This window comes from Camponotus vicinus, unplaced genomic scaffold (genome assembly GCF_025532165.1).
Source record: "Camponotus vicinus isolate PSW18456_S1 unplaced genomic scaffold, iyCamVici1.0 SCAF_4, whole genome shotgun sequence".
NCBI lineage: Eukaryota > Metazoa > Arthropoda > Insecta > Hymenoptera > Formicidae > Camponotus > Camponotus vicinus.
The window spans coordinates 11,943,568-11,963,456 of NW_028141976.1; the positions used below are offsets into that span (position 1 = coordinate 11,943,568).

At 31.5% G+C, this 19,889-nt stretch overlaps 1 protein-coding gene and 1 long non-coding RNA gene across 7 annotated transcripts in view; one reads left to right on the forward strand and one right to left on the reverse strand.

Moving 5' to 3' along the window:
* Positions 1–19,889, forward strand: part of LOC145970290 (uncharacterized) — a 48,374-nt gene that overhangs the window by 26,548 nt on the left and 1,937 nt on the right. The gene's annotated exons all lie outside the window — the stretch shown is intronic.
* The window catches only part of LOC145970285 (1-phosphatidylinositol 4,5-bisphosphate phosphodiesterase epsilon-1), a 134,830-nt gene that overhangs the window by 21,912 nt on the left and 93,029 nt on the right, over positions 1–19,889 (reverse strand). The window contains exons 1-9 of one of the 5 annotated variants that reach the window (XM_083096891.1): positions 19,680–19,883; positions 13,352–13,547; positions 7,724–7,951; positions 7,148–7,375; positions 2,635–3,092; positions 1,644–1,947; positions 1,313–1,515; positions 738–1,036; positions 139–365 (exon numbers count right to left, since the gene is read on the reverse strand). In XM_083096891.1, coding sequence (XP_082953017.1) covers positions 139–365; positions 738–1,036; positions 1,313–1,515; positions 1,644–1,947; positions 2,635–3,092; positions 7,148–7,375; positions 7,724–7,951; positions 13,352–13,495 — 2,091 coding nt within the window. In that variant the 5' untranslated portion in view covers positions 13,496–13,547; positions 19,680–19,883. Of the gene's footprint in view, positions 1–138; positions 366–737; positions 1,037–1,312; positions 1,516–1,643; positions 1,948–2,634; positions 3,093–4,642; positions 5,198–5,326; positions 5,408–5,846; positions 6,006–6,159; positions 6,521–7,147; positions 7,376–7,723; positions 7,952–13,351; positions 13,548–19,679; positions 19,884–19,889 lie in introns of those variants that run through there. The other 4 variants (XM_083096893.1, XM_083096894.1, XM_083096890.1 and 1 more) reach the window with 4 other exon arrangements.

The window sequence follows — 19,889 nt, forward strand, 5'->3', positions numbered from 1 at the left end:
CAGTATATTAATCAGGATATTAATTTCGTACATTTTTAAAATATTAATTTCTGCGAATAGAGATATCGGAGAAATGAGATTAAAATTAAATTTAAAAAAAATGTGAACTCCTAACTTCTAAATCTAGTAAGCATTTACCTTAATAAGCGTTTTGATTTCCTCGTCGCTCAATTTTTCTTGTTGTCGAGATTCCAGAAATTTCGTAAATGTCGCCAGAGTGATTACTTGAGATTTCGATGTGTCCACGCCGGAACAATTATTAACTATGCTTGCCGCCGCGACTGCATCGAAGATCTGCTTCTTTTGCAAATTGCTGCTCGTCTTATATTCATGACAGTCAATTGAGTTGTTTCTTGTCAGCAAACCTGGCATGTTTAAATATTGATTTCTCATTTATAGATAATAAAATATTTAAATATTTATTTAATTTTAATGTGGTTATGAATATTAAATATCTAAAAGTCATGTTTATACTGAAGTTAAAATTGATATGACGAATTCCGTTTTCCGAAAAATTTTTATATATAAATTAATATACATTATAGTACTACAATAAAATTTGAAAAAAAAAATGTATATCCAATTTATTTGAAATTATTATTTTATATATATAAGTACACTCAATTATAATTGATTAGCATTTCTGTTGTAACGATAGGGATCATCTATGTGTGTTTATATTAAAATTTAATTTCACTGAAATCATATATCAGTATTTAATTCTTATCGTGGCTTACCGATTCTTTGCGGAGTAGCGTCACTGGTCTGCCTGAGCACCGCTGGACGCATGCTAAAGTCTCTTAATGATCCGTCACTTTGGCTACGGCACGTGATCGCTAATTGGCCGAATAAATCCCGCAAATCTTTCCTAGCTCGTAAACTGAATGATCGGAAAAGCGCGACAAACTCCACAAAGTTTAATTGCGTTTCATACATGATGGAAGTGGTGCGCGCTTTCACCTGCCAAGGAGCCTCTGAGCCACCAGGTATACCACCGGATCCATTTTTGTCCTTTTCTCTGGCAACACATAACAAACTACGCACGCGTTATTCACATATGACTCATAATTTGAATAATTATATATATATATATAATTTATTTATTTTAAATAAAAAAATATTTATAAAAATGTATATTGAAATAATGTTTGATACACAAATTTTTATTATATTTCTGAATTGTTTAATAAGTTTATTCTGTATATTTCGGACTATATGTATATAAATTTATTTGTTTGAAATCTCTCTCTCTCTCTCTCTCCGATAAATAAAAAAAAACTTCAAATGAATTTATATTAAAGAAACGACGTACTTGTGAAAAGTGGTGTAAGGCAAAGAAACGATACGATCAGCGGAACCGGGTGGGCTACGCGGTGGAATTCGGTCTCGACTAGCTCTTGGTGATGCTGGTAGGATTCTTGTTAGGGATTCTCTACTCCCCGTAATGTGACGAAGAGGTGTAGTCGATAGACTTCCATCCGAGGTCGAGGAGTCATATTGTTTTAGACTCAACTCCTATATTAAATAAAAAATTGTTTAGTTCGATGAATATACGATTATATATTCACGAAAATAAAGTATGAATATTTCCGCACACGAATTATTGATTTCATACAAGAAATGCGAAACAAATCTACACAAACCTTGGTTAAAGCATGTATATTGCCAATCGATTTCGTCTTTTTGCCTTTAACGTTTCGTCTGCGTAAAGTGCTACTGCTCGTTGGAGATAGTGTACCAACACTTTCTGTCATGGACCAATCGCGACCGCCAAAAACACGTATAGCATCAGCTGTCGTCGGCTGTTCCAAGCCTTCCATCGGTTGTTCGAAGTAGGAAAAGTACAATTGGAGATATTTTTCTTTCAACCAGCGTGATCTACGATCTGTTAATTGTTGTTGTCGTTTGAGGCCTCGCAGTATCCAGCATAATCCCATGTACCATATTCTGAAATACGTGTATATACAGATTACACATAATTTATGTAAAACAATTGTGTGCATAATATATATATATAATTTATATATAATTTATACTTATATATATTTATACTTATATATAATTTATATTTATATATATAATTATATATTATATATATAATTTAATATAATAATTTACAAATTATTTTTATGTGAATTATATATATATATATATATATAATAAATATAATTCAACAATAGTTCGTAAATTATTAAAGAGAATAGATAAAGTAGCACGAAACGTAAGTGATATCAACTTGTTATTAATATGTAATGTATTTCTCGATAATATACTATTAACGTATCATTAATATATTATTAATATGGCCAACGTTTTAAAGATACATTAATTGTGCTAACGTATCTGTATTAATTGATTTATGCGTAAGCTGAACTTTCATACAGAAAAATTTAAAGTTTATAGCACATGTAGAGAAAAACATTAATAATTTAAACATACTCGAGGGATTTTTGTCGTTCAAAAAATTAAAATTACATAAAATGCAAATTTTAAATTATTTTTTGTTTCTACATTAAAATAAAACGAGAAACATTTAAAAATTAATCACAATAATTGATTAATTTTCAAGAACATTAAAATGATTTAAACAAATACTTCTTATGTGTATTCTCTATTTTAGAAATTTATACATACTTGCTAAGGGCGGGGGGACAAAGTAAGAAGATCAGTCGATTGTCCGGAAGATTCGATCCATACATGAGGCCGATACAGGAGTCGGAGCCCGGTAGGCCGTATCTCTTGCAGATGCTCCTGAGATCAGCCTCTCGGTCGCGATCGCAGCAGCCGATCATTATCTCCTTCACCGATCCCAGATCAAGATATCCCTCTTCTAGAGTGACAGAAGCACAATCGGCTGGCTGCTGCGCGTATCTGCTGACTAGGCCTGCCGGTACCGTGTCTTCCGGGTTCGAGGTCAATGAAAATTCTGTGAGAGCGGTACCGCCGACTTGCGCAGTTTTCAGGGGACTCCATGGTGGTTTTTCCCAGACGAAGGTGCCGCAGGCGCGATCAACGCGTGCGAACACCAACGCCGTTCTCAAAGTACCACTTTCGCAATCCCAGTGTACCAAAGTCGTGCCGTGATGTAATATCTGAAATAGAGATATGAAAATTAGAGAGAGAGAGATAGAAAATATAAATCTAATAGATAGAAAATATAGATATCGCAGTTTTGATATTCGATTGCTAGAATATGTTTTATACGTCACATCAATTTGACTATCACAGATTTTTAAGTAGTTTGACAAAAAATAATTTTTTTAATGTCGTGTAAAATGAGGAGGAAATAGTTCATCAGTAAAAGTATTATTCGTGTGAAATATATATTTGTGGTAATTATATTTATGATTTCGTTCCAAATCGTTACTCCGCTGGTCTTTATACAATTAGATTTCATTGTCGTAATATTATTTTAAAAAATAGGACATAGGCGTCTGTGTTGTGCGGAAAATATAAATATATTAATTTTAGCGTGCAAGATATTTCGCTGCTACGAGGTCATTTTCGCAACTGCGTCACACTGGGCTCTTGCCTCAACAAAATATGTATTAGAGACGTTGTAGATGCATTTATAGCACTAATGGGACCTGTAATGCACTTATGGCAACGTTTATGCGGTCATCTCTCTCTTTCCTCTTTCTTTCTCTTTCTACTGAGTACATTGCAGATATTTATTACACATATATACGCTTGAGTGTATGCATGAAATCGCTTATTTGTCGATGGGTAATTATTTGAATTCACAAAACATTTTGATATATAATATGTAATGAATACTGCATTTTAGATATTGTTGAAAAAATATAATATAATAGATTGATATCAGATATTGAAATTTCGATGAGTTTAATGTTACATGGCAAAATTATATTAATATTTTACGTATAATTATCGCATTTTCATTATCATAGAAACAGATGATGGATTTATATCTGTATCGAAACTCAATAATCGCCATTTTTAGTGAATTTTAATTTTTCATTGATATCGATATGAATAAAAGAAAAAAATGAAAATTTTATTAATTTAATTAGTTTATTTAATTTATATTGTAAATGCACAATTTCCATTCATCTTTATTTTTATAATTTCACCAAATCATCTTTTAGATTTTTTGTTTGGCTGAAATATTTCTTCATTGCAAAATATTTTTGTTTAAATATTAGAATATTGTAATTTTTATGATAGTTTATTAGAAATATGTTAATTCTAATGCAAACTTCATTGTATTTTAAAGTTTGGCATTCATCTAACTGTTAAAAATGACAAAGTATTTGAATATATATAAAATATTTCAAAAATATATGTTTTAGTTTATTAATTTACTTTGAAGATGTGAATTGCAAAAATATAACGTTAAAAATAAAAAGGTAGTTATTTTTTAAACCAAATTTTTTAAAAACAAATCAGAATAAAAAGGTCCATTGATGAAAATAATTGAGATTATTTGTGACAATGAATGACAATTATTAATATTACATACAGCGGCTATAACTGTATTTGGCTATTGCTGCGTTTGGCTATTGTTTATATTTCTCATTTTATCGATACTAAATCAATTATTTTTACAAGATATTATCAGTCATAGAAGAATTAATCGGATGAAATTGCGTAACCTCTTCCTGAAAGCTATATATCTCACTTGATGGATCATCCGTTATGTATCTAGCGAAAAAACGCTGTTTAACAATTTAACAGAGAGAAACTCGGGATTATCGATTGTGCTGAAATTTCATAACAGGAGGATAACGAATTTATTCGTTATGAACCATTTTCTCCGCGAATATGTCATGTCCTATTTTTTCCTCTTGCCACTCAATTAACGCTGACAATTGGTGGCACGATTCAAAAGGATGACCCGGTTTTTCGTACTGCGTTACAACTTTTTTTTCCCATCGGTCCCGTCAGTTTGCTTTTTTCTCCCTCGTTTCCTCCTTCTCTCTCCATATTTTCTCTATGTTCTCTCTAATTTCCGCGAGGCATATCAGGAGTATGGGCGTAAGGCTGGTCCCTTTGAAATCCTTTTGACGTGCGACAATCTACGTGCTGACGGTATCTCTTATCACAGTAGCACAGCGTCATGAAAGCAACGTAACCCCGTGACATTAATACATATTTCGAAGCCATCCACAAGAGTAAGAAGATATCTTTATGCTGATGTATCAGCCTCCCACGCGTATTGATGTTCTTTGATAATCTATACGTTATATAATTTTAATATACTTTTATACAAACCCGAATTATTTTTATTATCCCTTATAATTCCGATAATATACTATATCATGAGAAAAAATAGCAAACGTCGAATCAAAGGTCAATATCATGCCTTTACTTTCTTTTGTGATTCACATAGCTTCAACGGAAAACGATCTGAAGGTCTCGTAGCGTTGTATCGCTGTCTCTTCGGCTATTAATATCAAAGAAAAAAAATGCGTGTTTATTTAAATTTCAAAGTCAGTCTTAGAATTTCGTGATGAAAAATCGACAGGAATTTCTTTTGTGTCACATATGTTTAAATAACAAGAAAATGTAAATCATATTTTTTGACCGTTTCTAATAGTTACATAATTCTACATCGGTCAGAATTTACAATTTATACGTAATTTGCAAATTTTTAATATTTTCAATATTTTTTTATATTTTGTTCGTATAATATCAAGCTCAAAAAATTGATATTTAAAAAATTTTTAGATTATCATTTTTATCTAAATGCGATGTTATAGCTTATATATATTATGTAAATGTTATAGCTTATATTATGTAAATGTTACAGCTTATATTATGTAAATGTTAAGTTTATTTCCAGATTTGTATCGATTGTGATTAATAATAGACATGAATATAACCTGCTATGTCTTATTTAACTACATGGAACGGTTTGAAATATAAAAGATCCTTTTCTTTCTAAATACGATATCGTTTTCCATTTGATAATATTTGAAGTTTTGCTTCTCGAATATATAGATTTCTTCATGATATGTATTAAATTCATATTTATCTCGGAGCTAGCAAATTAGAATAGAACAATATAATTTATTTTAGATAGGAAAAGACTCTGATGTCGATATTTTCCAAAAAATGTTAGGTATATGATTGCTTTATATTGTCTATCGGAAGAAATTGTAGTTTAAAAGGTTATTTGCATAAAAGATAGTCTACCTTATTTCGCACCATAATTCATGCGATAGTATTCTTCCCTGAGATATCGTAATCGAACGGCGCTAGAATCGTCAGACGATTTTTTTATGATGCATAATTTACTAATTACGTGCGGAATGACAACTGTTAAACATTACGACGCGATATAGATCGCACGGAAAACCACGTCAATGTTACTGCACATCGTTATCCGATTCTACCGCAGCCGTAACAGAGCGACGGGATCAAAAGCGTCGCCGACATCGCGTTGCATTGTGCAACAAATCCTGCGCGTCCAATATTTGCGATGCACTCCACGTGCAGTATCGCGATGTCACGTATACGAATTGGCAGTTTCGTTGTATAACGCAATGTCTCTCAGTTCCAAAACGACGATCTCAGACAGTGTGTGTATGTGTGTGCACATACATGTGTATGCATTCTCAATGAGTAGTCTGGATGCGACATAGCGCGAACGAATGTCGCGCGTCATTTTAAAGCGGAAACTGCATTGCGTTGTGAATCTTCGCAGCGTTAAGTGTTACGTGAAATTTCATTAAGTTGCAACACAGCAATTTGCCATACATTTCAAATAGAATACACAAGAAATGTGTTTTAGAATTACTATTTTTGATTTCATAGTTTCCAATAAAAAATTCCATTGTAACTGTTATTAATTCTATATTTTCTATTGTGACTTGTTATTAATTGTATATTTTTTTTATTCTTGAAATTGTTTTTATCTTCCTTCGGATGCTCTTTAATCGATAATATGGTCCGAGTTATTATTTGAGTAAAGAGAAATAATTACTTGGTTATAAAATGTTTATCTTTCGTTGTATTAGTAAAATCTCGTATCTGTTTATAGAATAGAAATCGAAAATCGGCAATTTATAAAAGTATTTATATAATTATGAAGCTGGCCGCGTATGAGAGATTCCTTTATGATACGATACCTACATATCGGATATGAAATGTGTAGATTATTTGCAGAATGCAAGCAACATACCTGCAGGAGATGGAGATCCATGCCGGTGTGTGGCGCGGCAACGGGAAACAAAGCGACTCCGTGATCGATCTTGATCGGTTGTACGGGCTTGTAGGAGTCCAAATCAAGATGATAATCGTTCTCATCGCATTCCTCCGCCATATACGTTTGCTCGATCGCGGTCGTGTGAACGCTCAGGGTGCGATGGAGGGAACCGGTAGTCGCGTCTCTGCCACGAGCATGCCGATGCTTATGTAAAAAAGAAATTAATTCCTCGTTAGATTAAACATTTAATATATTACATTTTAATATGTATTGAAAAAATCACTGTAATAAATGCCAATGATATTTTTCGCTCTTTTAATAAATCTATTAATTGAATAAATTAATAAAACAAATTTTTTTATATTACTAAAATCTAATATTGCATTCACGTAATGATATTTATTTAAAGCAAGCATGTTTATTCGAACATTTGCATTTTTTTCAACTTTAGCGAGTAGAATTAGGAACAGCTGCGATTAAAGTAACGTTGCTTATTAGGATGATCTATTAGGAATCTTAGTGAGATGACGTACACTTTGTTGTTGGAATTACCTTGTGAAAGAGGGCGACTTTGTCAAGAACGAAATTTGTGTCGTGTGTTATGGGGTTGTCCGGTTTGTTCAAGAAGCCGCTCCTCGAACTCCATCCTGACGGCGTCTCTGTATTACTCTCGACGGCGATCCTGGCGGCCGGCGCAGACAAAGGCACGTGTTCTTGAGGTTCGCTCTCCTTAACGCTACCACGTGGTGACTCGCGATTTTCTCTAAACTCGAAATGGGGCTGGAACATTATAAACCAAGACGATAAGTCATCGGAAGTTTTTCGACTAAATATTTACCGTGCACAAAATTTATTTGTATTATAAAAAAAGCATTTAGCTTTGCGTTGTACGGCAATTATAATTGATATAAAAATTGATATATAAAAAATTAAAAAAAAAAGATATGAACGTTGAAACGCCGTTAAAATAAAATAAACAGTTTGTTTTTAGAAGAGAATAGAGAGATAAGCTTATATCTTGGAAAAAAATATTGAATTTGATATATGCATATTTAATTTATTTCCGTGTTTTTATTTTCAATAGATACTAAAAATGCTTTGAGAGTAGTTTCGCTTTTTTTACAGTAGGTGTAGTTTTGTTTTTTTTACAATACTTTTTTTATATAGTATTTTAAATTTATTTTCGTATAATATTTTGATCTCTTTTTATTTTTATTCTATACATTTTTATTATAAAATATATTTTATGAAAAAATAAAGGAGCTTGATTGGTACATCTTGTGATATGTTAGATATGATGAATATGTAATGAATATATATCTCGTGTTATGTGATAAAAAAGAAGATGAGATTTTATAAAGTTGATCTTATCAATATATTTAAAGTGACTAAATTGCACACAAAATTATTGTGTAATTTTATGATGTAATGTAACGCTAAGAAATGCATACAAATAGAAAATAATTAACTAATAATAATAATAATAATAATAGAAAATTAACTAATAATAATAAAAATATCGACAATAATCGCGAGTTTATTAGGCTATTACTGCGATATGCGTGTGAAATGAACATATGTGAGATTACGTCAGAATGGATTAAAATGCATGATATATTCTATAACTGCGAGAAGCATCTAATACATGTATAAATTCATCCGGTTTCGGAGTTTCCTAATTTAGATTACAGAATTTCGCAAGAATATTAAATTACGATTGCTATCACTACGTACATGTTATTATACCGTTTCACACGATAACGACGCTTTGAAAGGACTAGCGATGAGACATTGTCATTTCAAGGATGCTAGATTCGATAATCCGAGTAACAAAGCTCTCTTTGTGTATCCAAAGGAAGCTTGACTTTCGAAAATCAATAGTTTAGGGTTTCGTCTCGAGATCTCGCACCCTCGAAATCTCGCGTGTTCATCGACAGAAGCATCAGACTGCTCTTTGGATCTCGATAAGTAGTAACACATAAGGGCTCTTTCGCAAGTGTAAATTCTTTAACGATATTAGAATGTTATGAGTGGCACTGAAAGAAACTTGATAATGATTCGTCTTATTTCTAATATTTTGATTTCAAGGATGCCAGATTCGATAATCCGAGTAGCAATGTTTTGTTTGTGTATCCAAAGAAAGCTTGACTTTCGAAAATCAATAGTTTAAGGCTTCGTCTCGAGATGCACCTTCGAAATCTCGCGTGTTCATCGACAGAAGCATTAGACTGATTTTTGAATCTCGATAAGTAGTAACACATAAAGGGCTCTTTCGCAAGTGTAAATTCTAACGATCTTAGAATGTTATGAGTGGCACTGAGAGAAACTTGATAAAGACTCGTCTTATATCTAATATTTTGATTCTAGTACATATTTTTACTTCTAGAATGTCTACTATATTTCATAGACGGTGCAATAAAATTAATTAATTCTAATCATTAAATAATGAATCTTTAATGATACATGAATAAAATTTCTTTTTTTGGCATTTCTTTTCTCTCGTATATCACGATCAACATACTCGTGAACATTTTAAATTCCTTCATTTATTCTTCTTAGGAAAGAGATTTGTGAATCGAAGTAATACAAATAATGCGTATAGATAATTGTTTGCAAACTGGTTTGGCAAGCTAGCTTTTATAATGTGCTCTGATAGCAAGAACTTTAATGTGACTTATAATTAATTATTATCCAATAACCTTAATATATTGGGTATATTGTTCCACCGCGTCATAAGGTGATGCTGTTTCACTTTATCGCGCCATGCTAATCCGTCGCTGATCGATTCACCGTCGAACAGCATCATCGCTAAGTCGCGCGATCCAAATTACAAACATGCTGAAGCCCTTGGGAATACGCTTGAGAGTAGGATAATCCGAATACATCTTGTTCGATCTGCTCCCAGGAAGGAAAATACATTGGATGTTAATTTGGCCCTTGTGGAGAAGATAGAGGAGTCTGCTCATCGCGTTGTAGAATTAAAACGACAGCCGGTGCTCTTTTTGATCGAAAATCGACCGTGGCAAATAAGGGAGGCAAGCAAAATGAGAAAAGCTTAATGTTTAAAGGGTCGGGGATATTTCGTATCATAAAAATTTTACTTTAGGAAGGATCTGTTTTAAAGAAGATATTTATTTAATATCACTTGAAGTTTCAAAATAAGACACTTTTTTTTTAGAAATGTGTTATCTTTAGATACCAAAAATATCCTCCTTTATTTTATATTTAAAACGGACAAATACTGTTTTTTATATGTTAATATATTAAAGAAACTTGTATGTAGACTCTAAGATATTTTATGATGTGATTATTTCTCAAAGAATTAGTATTTAATCCAAATTTTTAGATTTAAAATAACTAATTTTTAAGATGTATGATTAATTAAAAATATCTGAAAAATTTCGATTTGCATAACTTTATGTTGTTACAAGTTCATAATACGAAATAACAATATTCATAAAAATGTCACATGTTAATGGGATAGTTCACGCTCTTTTATAACGGATATAACGTGTTGTAAGCAAGAAAACTTTGAAAATTGCTGTGTATATCTAATTTAGTTAAGCTTGTGTATATCTAACTTAATTAAGCTAAGATAGAATTTTTAATAGAATAATATAATTTAATCTAATGGAATTTTTAATTTGAATTTTTCATATAAAGGTATCTTGTACGCTCCATTTATCATTGTCCATCCGGCCATTTATAATACTTTCTTAGCATTATTCGCAAATAATAATATGAACATACACAGTAATACGGTAACGGTGAGACACATAGTGTGTCTGTGTAATATTTGGTCTTTTAAAGTTTAAAGCTCGAGACTATCCGTGGCGAACGTGATGTTGGCTGAGTGAAGTGACTTTTGCAGTGTTACTTAACTTCGGTGTCCTCCTTTTCCCGCTCTTCTCCTGAAGTATACATTTACGTGCCGATGAGAGATGCGGCCAGCAATACAAAGGGATAACAGTGTTACACATCGGTTTGGCGTCTTAATATCGCGCCGATGTCAATTTGAAATTCTATTTGCGAGCCGCGACATTCCACGCTATGGATATGTTCGATTGGCAGATTATCTCCTAGAGAGAAAGAGAGAGAAGGAGGAGGTGACGATGATAACGAAATCTATTTAAGCCATAGATAGTCTCAAGGCAAAGCGTGTCGTTTATTTTGTTCCCACAATATCGATCATTATTTAATCGAATATAATTAACGATCAGTGTAGAGCAAAATGCAAATAATTGCTTTGCAAGCTTATCTTTGTGTCTCAGAAATTGTGAATTTTGTGTACATTTTGTACACGTCAATAATTTTAAATTTTTTTATTATGATGCATAATTGTGCATAATTTCATCGTTTATTATACAGCTATGCTTATCTTAAAAAAGATATAAATAAGCGTTTTGCTAAATATTGATTTATGTGAGTAGATTTACATAATATATTATAGCGTTAATTTTATCTTGTTTGATTACAGTTTTACTATCTAACATAAAATTTTATTTTAAAAATTTCTAATAAAGACTGGATTTTCTGTCATTTAGTATCTTCAAAACACAACATTTGAAAGTGGACAAAATTATTTATATGAAATTATTAATTAAAAATTGAGATTAAACATTATTTTATCATTCGAAATTAACAATAATTTTTTTATATTTAAGAAAAGCGATGTTTAACAACATGTATCTTCGAAAATATTGTGAAAATATTGCGAAAATATTTTGCAAAGCATTACAAATTAATCTTAAAAAATGAGTACGTGCTTTCGCACATAATTCATATCTTTTTTAAAAAAGATACTTTACATTATAACTTCGCATATTGTCACGCAGTTAGAGCTAACATGAATGGAAAGTCTAATTACAATCTCGTGGTGCCAAATGCGTGCTTGGTTTGAACTTTCAACAATCGGCGACTCCGTAGACTCGTTCCGCGAGTTAAGTTTCATGAGCTACTCTTAGAAGCAGTGATTTTCGTTGCGGGAGCACGATGTGCTCTTACCATCAAATAGCGTGACGCTATAAAAGGAAGACGCGGCTATTCCGTTTCCCGATGATGATCGTTAGCGACAAGAGCAAGTAGTTTCCGCCGGCCTACAACCATCGTAGCTGCTGGAGGCCGATAGAAACCCCTTTCCTTGTCGTTTTTATGGCGCAACCTCCGCCGTTCTTCCGTTACGGTGCTATTCTTCGTAAAAAGCTCGTTCAAGAATTTCTTTGCGCAATTCCCTGCGATTGCACTCAAAATAATCTTGCCTGAAGCGTAAACTCCTCCACGATTCAAGGCTTTCTTGCATGATAGATTGTTGTTGACAAGATTATGTACGCTTGTATCTTTATTGATAAATTGTTAATTATTAAAAAATTACAATGTATTTAATCTTTATAAAACAAAATTGAAGATCCTTTATACTCTGATTTTATCTTAAGAGACTAGCTTTTCAAATAAAAGCTTCGTAAACTTAGATGCAGGCCTTTTTAAGTTTTGATGCCTTTTGAAGATTTTCTTATTTGCTCTAATTTCTTATCAGTTCCTATCCTTCAGATGAATTCACCCTAACAAGTTTTTGCTATCTTTTGACATAATATATAGTAGGAACGGAGACGGAGTAAATTTGCCGTATCATTGACCGTCTCTACTTTCTCGATTTTTCAGGCTTGGTTGTGATGCACTCGAGAAGATACGTCGAATTTTATCAGTGAATTGCTTTGGCCGATTGCCAAAATTCTTCGGCGAAAGCGTTCCATCATTTACAGATTCCTTGATTTAGCTTCTTCTTTTTTCGTAATATATCGTATCTCACGTGCTTGATACACTTTGACGAAAAAATAAACTAAGTTATATATCTTATCGAAATAATTAATCTTCTGCTCGATGAGTGCACTCAATCTTGTCTGTTGAATCGTTGTCTTGCGTTGACGTGATCTTCTTAGTGGAGAAGCACAACCAAAATTACTCGATAAATTATTCAGCGTTTACAAAAGGCGAGAGTACAGGCATGTAGCATTTAAGTGTGTCTATGCAAGCAGATTTAAATGATTTTCATTTACATATTTAACGGCAACGTAGAACATCTATTCGTGCAAATGAGTTTTGTTTACATTCAAAGTGCACACAAAGTGCATTATTAAATAAATAATAAGGAAAACACATGATATAGTCCTCGTAATAATTTACCTTTGTTTCGCATGCAATAACTTCCCGTAGTTCGCGCAGGAAGGCTCCGAAGAATGGCACCACAGGACATTCCGGCATCGCGAGAGCGCGAGCGAGTGCACGCTCATATTCGGAAGACAGAAGGGCGGAGGAGAGATATTCCATAACCGGTATAGGCTCGTTCACGCTATGCCAAAATGGCTTTAGCTTGTTGGATCTGGAATACAGACAACACGTTCGTGATTAGACAATAGACGTCTCTTCAGACATTCAAGATTAAACTGCTAAAGAATAAAAATTTGTTTCGTCATTTCCTCTTAAATAATATTATGTTGTGATATTGTACTTGAGTAACAGTAATTTCAACTAATATATTATTTTATATTATTTTTTCTTATATTTATTTTAAATATTAATATAATATAATAAATATAATAAATAAAATAAAGATAAGTATAAGAATGTCATTTAAATTGTGAATCACGTAAACGATTTAGCGATTAAATCGTTGGTCAAGAGATTAGCGGGTATTATACTTATAAATGAGATTTAATACTTTGACTAAGTAATACTCAATTGAAGTAACGTACGTTAATTCCCATCTAATACCTCAATCTTATACACCGACATTACACAGTAGTTTACCCTTCATAGAATTACTAAGCTTAATTTCAACTAAGGTATAAATTTCAGAAGCAGTTAATGCTATACTAAAAGCATTGATTAGTTGAATACTAAATTAATTTGGTAGGAGTAATGAAAGGAAAAATTGGAACAAAATAAATATTTTTTTTCTTTTAAGAAAATATAAAATTTTTTTCTTGGAAACATAATAATTCATTATTATATAAGTTTGCTTGAAACAATTTATAATGTTTGTAATATATATTCATCTTTTGTTTTATTTATTTATTTTTTATTTAAGTGAGAATTAAAAAGCTACAAATATAACATATTCATTTTTCCTGTAGAAAATATAATTTTCTAATCAGAAATTTTGATTTTTAAATTTCCATACATATCAAACATATATAATCTAAATAATATAATAATCTAAAAGATCAATATTTCTGAAACTGCATAATTATTGAGAAAACGTTTAATTGTCAGCTTAGCATGTCGTAAGTGTGCGAAATATAATTACGACAATTTACATTTGTGTATACGATTCTCAAAATTAAGCTCGATGGTTGTCCCGGATGAAACAACATGTCGCGCTCAATGCAAACAGTTTCCTCGCATACTAGCGGTCGTTGAAAATCGAGAAACGACCGCTTTATTACTACGGCGTTAATTATCTTCTCTCTTTAAGCATTCTCCATAACGTGCGGGCTAGTTAGCTCCGAATGCCGGTTGAAAATGTTTCCGAGTAGCGTAGGACAGTTAGCCGGTGTGCAACGATCGTTCTAAAACGATACTCCCGCACGAAACTTTTATCTTCTCATTCGCAGGACGAGCACAGGGTGTGTGTAGCTTTACAGTGGTCTCGGGCAATAAAAAGTATTTTATTTCCGCGCTGCTTTTTCCGATGGTAACAAACGTAAAGGTTTTCCACTATACCACTTAAGGCAAAATTCGTTCGTTTAGTGGAGCGTATAAAAGGCACAGTGACATTTAATGACGATGAGCATCGTTATCCCGTGAAAAGGACGAAAGTGATGACCGAATGGCAGACGTAAACCGGGGCGGATAAAATCCCCCTCTCTCCCCTTAGAAATTTCTATTAGCAGTGATGTTACCCTCATCGATGCAATTTCCTCCGTAGCTTCCGAGTCGTCGATTGAACGGACGATAGTTATTACAGTATTTCGGTTAGGGTCAATAACTGCCGACATCAATACGTAGTACATTTCATTACAACTGTATATTACCCCACAGAGATCGGTTAAAAATTTATCAATGGCGTGAGGAAGTCAATCTCTCTTGAGTTCTTCAAGTGGAAGTAAAGTCGATCTTCGTTCCTTTCGTATTTTCTTCTCTAGATTAAATTTCTGAGATACATAGGGACGTTTTCTTTATTTATATTTGCACGTGGAATATTGGGATCAGAATTTTCAAATATATTTTCCGTATAGTTTTGGAATTGACAAGAATTTTTTTAATAAAAAGTAATTTATTCTGTTCTTCAGATGTTCAGATATATAAATAGCTTGTTCCTTGTACGAAAATCTCTTTAAATATTTTTTTCTTCCAAATAAGTACAAATAACAATATTAAACCAATATTAAATTAATATCGATTATTTTTTAGGTATAGATGTTTTTGATGGCATGTCTTTTTATACATCTTTACACATAATATATTGTGACCATGCGTAATAAAAATATAAATTAATAAGGCAAAATATAATCTTAAAAAGTTTCATTCACAAACAGATTCGCGAGTAAAACTTCAATAAAAATAGTGCTTTGACGTTTAGATACGATAGCATAAAGTACGATGATTAATCAAATTTCCTCAATCAAGAATTCCTTTCAAAACAGCGATACGTTTTCAAAAACTTTGCGCGAGTTGTTCTTTGAAACTTTAAAAGTTCAACATGCGAATATCGCTTTGTACTTTTTTTCAACACTTCCTTTGCGCCAGGCGAGAATTAATTGTTAAACGGGTAAGAGAACGATTTTACGGGCGAATGCGCGAACTGCTTGTACTCGTTGATCTCTAGGAAATTAATGACACACATTCATTACTTGAATTTACTTTTCAACGGGAAATCATCCCATTTTTCTCACGAGGCATCGGATTGAAAGAGGTCGCAGTTCCGAAAGAACTTCTTCACGAAATAATGCGATTACGTCATTCAATCGGTTCGGGAAATGGGCAGAGCATTGAGTCGAGAAACATTCGCAGAATGAAATGTATATAGTCGTAGTGTTTGAGAAAATTTTTACGGAATACTCTCAATAAAAAACGAATTATCACGAGAAGTCACTTTACTTTTCGACAAAACATAAATCCTGCCAAAAGAAATATGTATAACAATTTACTTTGAATTTCTGTGGATCCAATATTCGTTTGTTGTAAAAGAAAATTGCATACATATTCTCAGTAAATATTTTTATAATAAATTACGTTAAATGTAATTATCTTCTAAATAATTAATAAATAAACCGATCGTATACAATGAATATTAATATGTTGCTTTTTATATTTTTATGCTATAGCATATTTTTATGTTATAGTGCTCTACTTTATACCGTTTTTTTTTTCTTTTTTAGTTTTTCGTTTTGCGTATTTTTTAAATTTAAATTTAAATTTAGAATTAATTTTTCCATAATAATTTAATAATTTGTAGTCAATTTATGAATATCAAATCATCATCTAGATATGCTCTGATTTAGATTATTATTATTCTAAAATTTGCCAAAATCTTATTTAAATTGTAATATAAACTAATAGAGAAGCAATTTAGTAAATATCTGCGAATAAAAATTTTTATTTTGCATTTTTAGTGAAAAACTTCTAAGGATTTGAAATTAAGAATAGAATGGTATAAAGGTTTTTCTCTTCTAATATTACATACATAAATAAATAAATATTAAGTAATAATTTATAATTGGGAAAACATTTTTATACATTTATACAATGAGTTTTGTTATAATTAGCAGATGACATATTTCTTGTGTTAAGGTTTAATAATAATACACTTACTATCACTTGTTCTGATAAGATATGTAAAGTGCTATGAGCATAGTATGAGAACACAGCCTGGAGCAAATCGCATAACATTTATGCGTCAGCCGAGAGTAAAGGGAGTCTGGTATAAGTATTTCAATCAAGCTATGAACATTCTCCGGTTTCCCACTTGAAATCCAAGTTCTGTTGTATATATATAGCAGAAATTTGTATATATACAAATTACGTAATAATTATTGCCCGCTAGTCAAGTTATATAATTCATATGAAACGTTATGTGTAATTATGTTAATCTTTTATAAACATATGAATTGAGAGCACACACATGTTCGAAAATACTTAAATAATAATGCAATAAAATCTGAATAATAACAATGAAACGCAGATGAAGAATGGGGGTTGAAATCGATGCAATTATGCTAATTTCAGATTTCACTAAAATATAACAAAATTACATTTATTGACTTTAATTTCCAAGCGGAAAATAATGTAATATCGATAGGAAAAGAGACGCGATATTCAAAATATCGAAATTTTACGAAGATAACATTCAGGAATGACAATTAGAATAAGTATGTCTCAATGTTCATAAGCCAAATTTGCGTAAATCGAGTTATTCGCGAAAGATACTTGATTCTAATAAATATCATTTTATGAGATGGATGCATCTTCATGATGCAGGAAATCTCTAGTCGAATAGTGACTGGTTACGATCGACTGGAAGCCTGAATGGACAAAGTATCTTTGATCGCTCGTTCGTCACAAATTTCATATACATGGCTGCAAAAATATCAAAGATTCTAAAGTTCGAAAGTATCGTTATTTTCCAGAGATTTAAATCTCTGTCAAGATTGGATCTTGTCCAATGATGTATAATAGAGAGGATACATTTCAAGAGTAAGAGTACTTGTTGAATAGTCTTTGATTTGCTATCGGAAAGATCTGTATATTTCGTAGATCGCTGCTTGCGTAATACGAACTTCATTCCGCAAAGAAATTCACTTGTAATCGTATCAAGTACAGATTGATCCGATTTCTAGAGATATTGCGATAAGTTATTATCGATGAAAGTTCGAAATTTAATATCATACTTGGTTATATAACAACTAAAAAGCTTAGCGTCTTACTGTTTCACTTATTAGCATGTTGCTTAATATAACACGTATCTTAATAAAAATATACCTTTCTATGTCAAAACGAATCAGAATGTTTTTTTATTAAATCGCGAATATTTCTAAAGAAGTTGCACTGCGATAAGAATATTCCGCTTTTTGGAATTTCATACATAGATCTTTAGATAACGAGATGAGAATTTCAGATTTTCTATTTGTTAAAATCGCGCGTTAAACTGCGAAAATCATTAGAATTACTATATATCTGCAAATGTAAATCTTTATTATGACGCTTGTCTATATTTTTCGAAAATACATTTTTGCTAAATTAATTTTCTAAAAATTCTGTGCAATTTTTCAAAACGCAATAAGAGAATACGCAAATGAAGACACACCTTTTATTTTTTTTATATTAAATTATATAGTTATCATCGATAGAGTTTTATTTTCTGAATTTGTTTATTTGTTATTTAATTTTATCTTCCAAGCGAAAAATAATTTTTCTCACAAGAATGAATGGTTCATTCAAAAAGTAATACTTCATAAGTCTTGTTTATTAAGAAAGTAAACCATTTTAATTGAGCTTTTAATGGATTTTACAAGACTGCGTGAATCATGCAATCGTCACAAAAAAGATGCGCAAAGTTTTTTTTAATAATTGCTTTATAAACAATTACAAACGCTCTTAAAATTAAACATTTGCTATTTTCCATTAATTTTCCTTAATTAGTTTTATAATTTACATTTACGATAAAACTCGATCTATGCATGTATGTATTTAGATTGTTTGTTTTATCTTTGAAATAATAAATTCAAATAGAAAATTAGTTATTATTTCAGTATAGAAAAATATGTGAATCCAGGATTACTTATAGATTGAAAAAAGATTAATTGAATGAGCATGATTCCGGAAGTCGCAATGTCCTGTAACATATTCAAAAAAGTCTCGAGTTCGGAGTTACAAATCTGTTGGAGATTATATGTTTTACAGATCTTTTCCTCCTATGACATGTGCAATTTATTCAAAATTTTAATTTTATTTGTTTCAAATTTGTAAAAATATTGCATGTATTTATAAGATAATATATAACATAAATTATAATATTGGTATTTTATCGTTATGCGTGTGCAAAAGAAAATTGTAATTTTTCAAAAAAAAGAAGAATTTTCATAAATAATCCTATTAAAAATAACAATTTCATTTCAACCTGTTAGCTGTGGAAATTGTTTAAGACGATTAAACTGGTTAAATATTACGTTACAATTTTATATTCGGTGCATTTATCACAATTTTTTGTTGGGAAAATATAAATTTAATATATTTTAATATTTAAATAAAATTTTTGATACAAAATTCTTAAAATTTTTAATATAAAATTCTCTGAAAATTCTCTCGAGTAATTCTATGCGTGTTAATTCAATAAATTAGCCAATTATAATGCGACACCGTATAATTATAGTTACGCGTACGCGCGCGGCAACGGGCAGTTAAGTCTTTAATCCGATCAAAACTCGAGGGTGACGGGATGCGTGTTGCGGTCGTCTTTCGTAATGATCTATCGGTGCCGACAACAACTTTGTCCTTGCGGTTAGATACTTACGCAAGGATGAAGATGGATGGACTTCCGTAATGCGGTGCGAGAACAAGAAATTATATTACGACTTTCGTACTTAGTTGAAGCATACATAAGGCTGGCTTATGGATCGTAATAAAGTGAATATTGCAGGAACTAAGAGATAGCCGTTCAAAGATTGATCTTTTAAGTTAGTGAGATTTAACGCCGATATTCGCGTTAATGGCAGGACGTTGT